The sequence below is a fragment of the Quercus lobata genome, chromosome 2 (genome assembly GCF_001633185.2).
Source record: "Quercus lobata isolate SW786 chromosome 2, ValleyOak3.0 Primary Assembly, whole genome shotgun sequence".
Taxonomy (NCBI): domain Eukaryota; kingdom Viridiplantae; phylum Streptophyta; class Magnoliopsida; order Fagales; family Fagaceae; genus Quercus; species Quercus lobata.
The window spans coordinates 95,551,530-95,558,964 of NC_044905.1; the positions used below are offsets into that span (position 1 = coordinate 95,551,530).

Genomic DNA, 7,435 nt, shown 5'->3' on the forward strand with positions numbered 1-7,435 from the left:
TCGACCCACCCATGACTCTCTCTCTAAGTTTGACTAAGGATGATAGTGTTTTAATGAATGGTTTTGTTTCTTTAAGTTTATATTTGAAATTTTCTATTATAAAATTTGTTTGAAAGCTAAGAAAATGTGAGAAATTAGTAAAAAAATAGCATTTTCATAATACAACCAAACACTTGAAAATATTTTTCAAATCAACTTTCAAAATACAATCAAATATTTGAAAATATTTTCCATTTTCAAAAATATTTTCACCTGAAAAGAAAATATTTTACATGTAGCATAACACAGCTCTAGTGCTAAAGCAAAATAACCGGCGGTTACAGCTCTCAGGCTTCCCACTCTGCCACATGTCGCAGTGTCTTTGAAACCTTACCTCCAAAACGACACGAAACACTCTCATCAACGAACACCTGTTCTTAACGTTCCCAACCGCCACAATTCACTCTCTCTCTCTCTCTCTCTCTCTCTCTCTTTCACCAACATGAAGTGTGTTTCCGAAATTCATTTTCCACTATCTGTAACCAAAGCTGAAAATGGAGAAGAAATCATTGCTGGGAGTACACAAGAGAGAGCCCATTAAGCGCGTCAAGAAAAACTTGCTCAAGAAAGTGGCAGACTATCTCATTTCCGATTCTTACCTCTTTGCTCCTCTCATCTCTCCCCAACCCAACACTTTTCCTTCTTCAAGTAATTACTCTAGCTTTCTTTTCTTTTCTTTTCTTTTCAATTAAATTTTGGATTTTACTCCATGTTTCCGCTGGTGGGTTTTCAATATTTGCTTTAATTTTTGTTCTTAGGAGTGGAGTTTAGAGAACCCATCAAGAAAATCAACAACAAGAATGTGTTCAAGAAGATTGGGGAGTTTCTGATTTCTGATTATTACATGTATGCTTCCTTGGTTGCTCCTCAATCAATTGTTACTCTTACAGGTACTTTTCCTTCCATTTTTTTTTTTTTTTTTTTTTTTTAAAATTTAAAATTGAATGTAAGTTGAAAATATTAATTCTTGGGATTTGAATATGTCCTTGAAGAATCATATGCTTTTTTTTTTGACATTTTTTGTTAAGAAGAGTTTGTTTTGGCCGTTTTTTAATAGAATGATGTAATGCTGGTTTCTGCACATTTGTGCAGCCATTAGTAGATTTGAACATTCTGTGACTCAACTAATGGTTTAGTATTGGAATATAATCTCTATAAAGCAAAGCATTCTAGGCATGAGTCAGTAACGGGCTTAAGGAAGCTGTATGATTGGGTTGGAGTTTGGAAATCTTGGAATGCTTCTATTGTATTTGTGGATTTTCTAGTGCAACTAACCATGAAGAAGTATCTCTTAGAGCTAGGGGAAGAGTGTCAGCTAGGATTGGCCTTTGTACATGAAACTAGTTCGTTGTATAGAAGTACAATCTAATTTTTTAGGTGAATCATTTTGAAACAAAGGTATACATTATGGCTGCCAATAGTAGCCTTGTAGCTTAATGACATTGCCTGTTCTCTTGTGTAATGAGAACCAGGGTTTGAATCCCTTTTTCCTTTTTTTTTTTTTTTTGGTGACAATTGAATGTTTGAATTAACAAACACATTATGGCCATTTTATATTGATACAAGATATCATTTATGATTTTTTTTATGAGCAAGCAAGAAATTTTATCAAACTATAACACCACTTTACAAGTCAGTAAAACATATGAACAAGACTTTCTTGACCAATAGACTACAAGAGTGCCTTATAACAAAGTACACCTCTAGAGGGTCATCTACACTTCAAACTCAACATTCTATTACCCAAGACCAATATTACTAACAAGAGATTTTCTTAGATTCCTTGTTAAGAATTGAAATTAGAATTACTTCTAAAAAAAATTGAAATTGGAATTCCAAAAAGAACAACATAGAGCTCCATTCAAAACTGAGTTTTCAAAACTTCTTTTTATTTTTGGATAAATGAGAATATTATTAAGGAAAAAATACAATACAACTCAAACTTGCAGCCTTGCAGCTGCAACTACCAACATACCAAGTCCCAACAAAGAGACTAAACAACAAATACTTTTATTTACTGACCCAAAGTAATACCAAACCTCAAGCTGTATACTGACACCAACCAACAAACAGATAGATTACAAAATACCCTATGATAGTTACTGACTAGTGACTATCAACCAGGGAGATCCTACTTGTGTTTTTCTTGTAGAAATGGAGTTGAGAGACAGGATCACCTGTTTTTTGCATGTTGTTTCACAATGAGGCTTTGAAAAGAAATCATGAAGCTGTCTAGTTCACTGGTTCTCAACCCTAGTTTTAGGTCGCAGACATTGTAGAATGGGGTATCAGCAAATTGGCTTGGATTGCTCTATATACCACATATAGTCCAAAGGAATGTGTGAGTCTATGGAGGCTAGGTGGAGTTTGAGGCTTCCTTTTGTAGTAATCCTAGCTTTTACTTCCCATTTAACAGCTTTCTAAATACTTTCTTTTGTTTTCCCTTGACCTCCATGAATTTTCACGTTTCTTTGAGACCAGATTTGATACACAACAGCCCCCCTTCCCCCAAGTTATCTTGCCAATTACAGCCTTCAGGATCACCTTTCCAGATCTTCAGCCCCTACTCAACCACTTTATCCCATTCCATATAATGCCTGCAAAGCAAACAGTACCTCATTGCCTCTTTCTGCATTATTCTGGTAAATGATCACTCTAAAGGGAGATGATTTACACTTCTAAGTAACTTCTACAGAACACACAAGCTGTTTCACCATTGTGTCCCTATTGGATTGATATATATATCTCTTGTAGACAGTCAGTTATTAAATGCTAGCCAAAGCATGAGGGTTTGTCCCGGGATTGCCATGGAGAACCAAACTAATTTCCATAAGGCTTTTCTCTGATAGCATTCCAGGTCTCTGCAGATGCATATTTTCCAAATACTCTAGAAAATGGTTTTGCATAACAACTTTGTTCAACAGAGCACTCGCTTTTGAATGTAGCTACATAAGTGACCATTCACCTTTTAAATCTAAATGGAGCCCCCTTCTGCTTGGGTCAGCTTTAATATTTCTTTTATTGGTAGTTACACACACACACGCACACCTGGTGGTCTTGAGTTCATGATCTCACCCTCCACCTTCCTTTTACAAGGGGAGGTCCCGTTTGAGCTAGAGCTCTTGGCAAAGTTAGTGATTGGAATTTCTTATGTGTATTAGATTTTTTGTTCTATTTTTAGGCATTTTCTGTCCTTATCATACTTCCATTTGAACCATACATCTTCAGCTTTCTGGCCCAATTCAACAGTATTGGCTACACATGACCAAATGATACCAATTGACTTGTTTTCTTCTTGTGTTTAATGCTGGTTACCTCTACAGCTCTTCTTTCTTTACATTCAGAGATGCACTTCATTGGCTTTCAGTACAAACCTGATGTAAGGGTTAGTAAAATACTCACCAGAGCTTTAGAGAACTGGAGAGTGTTATCCAAATATTTGGGGTTATGTTTGCTAATGTCTTGAGAGCTATGTATTGAATGAAGTGTTACTTTTGGATCCAAGACTCCAATTCTAGTTGTTTGGAAAATTGGAGATGCTTGTACTGATTTTGTTGCTAATCTTGAGAAGGCTTAATCCATACTGAATGTTATGCTCAATATGTGTTAGTAAAAGCTATGATTGATGAATACGTTGAAAGATTTGACTTTGATATTTTTAGGAATTGGACTTTTATGTAGTGGGATTGATGTAATTTGAACCAAGATATTGAAGAAGTAAATGTAAAATAAGAAGAATGAATTAAATATGGAAAATTTTCTGCTAAATGAAATAAAAAAAGGTTCAAGGAATTTGTTCTTTGGTGAGGTCTAACATTACATCAATTGTTCCTATTTCTAGAATGAAATATTCAGTATTTCAGGTTTTTCTTTCAGCTTTCATTATTTGCAAGCATATAGTATAAGTTTTAGGCTCTGTAATTTCCCAGAATATCTAGAAATAGGATTTTGGATATATATTCACAAAATAGATTGTCCCCCTTCCCCAACACACAAAAATTTAAAGGCTGGGGGGTGGAGGGAAGGACAGCTTGGCACTCAAGAATGAAAGGAAACAAGATTTTATCTGGGAAAATACTAAATTTGGTCCGATTTTAGGTGCTTCCACAAAAACTATACCGTATGAAAACTAATTGCAACCCGAGCATTAGCATATTAGGCAAAGAGCAGATTTTCAAACACAGAAGTTAGGGATTTAGGGATAATCTAGAATGTGAAGTCTTTTGTTAATAAGAATTTTTCTCCCTTAGTATTCATATCATGTGATATATGTTGACAAAATGTGAAAACAGTGCACCCAGATCTGATGAATTATATGAAATATATTAATGTGAGTTGGATAAATTGCTATAACTATCCACCTTGTCTACCTAGGGTTGGGCCAAATAATGCACAGGTTTTGTCCATGCAAGTCTACTTATATTTGGCAACATGATTTGAACATGGTTTTCATTCCCTCATGTTATTGAATTTCATATTATCTTCAAACGTGCGTATGAATGCTTTATATAAAGTGGCTTCACAATGAGACTCTGTTGATGATAGTTGTTTCATTCTGAGGTTGAAACTTGCCTCTACTTAAAATCTTATTTCTCCCTTCATTTTTCTCTTCTTAGTAACCTGATAATTTTTCTAGAATGATGGAAATGATTTTAGGATTGAAAGGGGGTATGGTATCCATTGGAAAAGGAAAAAGAATATGAAGACAATATAAAAATTCATAAGATGTGACATTACTTATAAGTTACAAAGTAACAAGTGGCGAATCCAGGCTGCAAGAGGAATCATCTCTCTGAGCTAGTAATTCTACTTTACATTTTTTGTTCAGTACTAAAGAGTTTGCAGAATTCATGTCTCCCTGACATGTAGAGTGCTGTACATGGTTTACTTTCCTGGCTCAGAAGAAATATAAAGTCCCATTCCAGAACTAACTTAAACAAATTTATGGATATGGTTTTCTTGATACCATTAACACAATTTCTGTGAGCTTTTTTTTAATTAAGAGAGAGAAAATAAATAATAAAAATAAATTTTTAAAGAAAATGTAGGGCTAAGAGTCTGATAATTTCCATAGTTGTCCAAGTTTACAAGAACATGTGTGAGGTGATGTTTAAATTTTCATTTAAGCAGATATCATGGTTTGATCTTCTTCTTGTCCTTACACTTTTGTTTTTTTCTTTACTTTCCACTACCTTATTTCTTCCACTGCCAGTAGTCTTATTGATTATGGGGAACATAAGTTAATCATGGAAATGGTTGTAATGAGGTTTTTTTTTTTTTTTTTTTTTTTGCGGTGTTACTTTTGTTTTAGAAAAATGTCATCTTTTTAAATATTTGGTTTATTAAATTCCAGAACCTTCATGGCACATCAAGAAGGTCACTACAGCAGTTTCAACGAGGAAAATCACCATGATAGACAAGGAACCAACAGATTGGTCCTCAAATAAAGTAGCAAAGGATCAAAGTTCCAAGAACTTGCTTCATGAAACAAGCATTTCCGAAAAAACTCTTGGGCACAGAAAAATGGTGAAGCACATGGTTTACCAAAACTGTCGCTCTACATCCATTTCAGGTCCCACTCTTGTCACATGAAAAGCTCTGTTGTCTGAGTCCCTTGGTTAATTTTTTGGTTACTTCTTTTTCCTACGTTAGATTACTGCAAGATATTTATCTTTTTCTTTAGTCAGTGCTGTATTTGTTTCTTTGTAACATATCTCATTGGCAAAGAGCATAAAAGGACTTTGGCTCAAACAGTTAATGTTGATGCATGTTTACCTCCTGATCATCAAGACGAATTTCAGAATTACTTAAATAAAAATTCTTCTCCAAATTAATAGAAGATTAGTAGTAATTTGAAGGACTTCTGATTAAAAATGAGTTGTTGCAACCAGTACACATGGCAATTAACATTTGGGTTATATATATTGTGTCTAGTCTCAGTTTAAACAAATTGGTTGTTAAGTGATTTTGTGAATATTCTTTAATATTATACCAGCATTATTTCCAGTTCTTTTTAAACCAAAAGACTACTTCTATGTGCAGCTCTCTTTATCTCAAGGTTGAGAGGAGCTCTGGTTTTCTGAAAGTAATTTAGATGGTTTTGTTTGTGTCACAGGAAAGGAAACGCTCAAATTTACAGCTAAGGAAGCTCATTGTTGACTGAAAAACTGGTACATCAGTGTACTCAATTTGAGTAATTAGAAATATACATGCATCATGTACTTAGATTCATATATCATAGTTAGTATACTTATTTATTGTATTTTGTTGTAAGCGGGATAATGAGGCTGTTGGTGAAACTTATGCCTGTGTGTTGTTCATGAGTTTGTATAATTTCTTACTCTCAATAGTTAAGACTATTACAATGCTTTATCTTTGAACTTGGTAAGCTTTGGATATGGTTCTTGCAACTTTGAAGATAATTAGCCATGTGTCTTTTAATTATCAATGCCTTAGATTCATCCCCCATGCTAGGTGAAGATTTCAAATTGAACTTTTGTTGCACAACTATAGCAATTTCTGACTTAGGTAGGTTTGCTTAAAACAAGATTAGGAAAGGAAAATGTAAAAGTAATTAAATTCTGGATCTTTTGGAAAATATAGATTTGGGATTGATCCTTTGAATGATTGAACTTAACGGCAAGACATCATGTATTGGGGCCTAAGCATGTCTCTATCTTAGACTGAAAGGAACATGTCCTTTCATGCTTAAATGTCTTTAGGTGATTTGACTGAATTGCAATGTGACATGAACTAGGGACTGATTGAGTCCTTTCCTTGATATAAGGCAACTTTGAAGATAATTAGCCATGTGTCTTTTAATTATAAATGCCTTAGATTCATCCCCCATACTAGGTGAAGATTTCAAATTGAACTTTTGTTGCACAACTATAGCAATTTCTGACTTAGGTAGGTTTGCTTAAAACAAGGTTAGGAAAGGAAAATGTAAAAGTAATTAAATTCTGGATCTTTTGGAAAATATAGATTTGGGATTGATCCTTTGATTGAACTTAACGGCGAGACATCATGTATTGGGGCCTAAGCATGTCTCTATCTTGGACTGAAAGGAACATGTCCTTTCATGCTTAAATGTCTTTAGGTGATTTGACTGAACTGCAAGGTGACATGAACTAGGGACTGATTGAGTCCTTTCCTTGATATAAGGCAATGTTTAATATGTGTTGATTGTGTGCCTGCCTTATAATCTTTCTGACTGACAACACATGCAATGCGTTGAGAAGGAGGGGGGAAAATGAGCTTGAGATGTAAAAGATGGCATGAGATTAATACATGTAAAGTCGTACTTGTCAAGGATCGATGTAACCTGCAGCCTACCCTTTAGTCCTTTGTTTGTTTTGTTAGTTCGTGTGGTCTGCATCAGACTTTTAACTTCAGT

At 34.5% G+C, this 7,435-nt stretch overlaps 1 protein-coding gene across 1 annotated transcript; it reads left to right on the forward strand.

Annotated features, from left to right (window-relative positions):
* The first annotated feature begins 297 nt into the window (after positions 1-297).
* LOC115960387 lies at positions 298-6,419 on the forward strand. The gene is made up of 4 exons (XM_031079267.1): positions 298-687; positions 798-929; positions 5,393-5,611; positions 6,155-6,419. Exons 1-4 carry the CDS (start codon positions 534-536, stop codon positions 6,196-6,198), a joined length of 549 nt encoding a protein of 182 aa, XP_030935127.1. The 5' UTR covers positions 298-533; the 3' UTR covers positions 6,199-6,419.
* Positions 6,420-7,435: the final 1,016 nt, after the last annotated feature.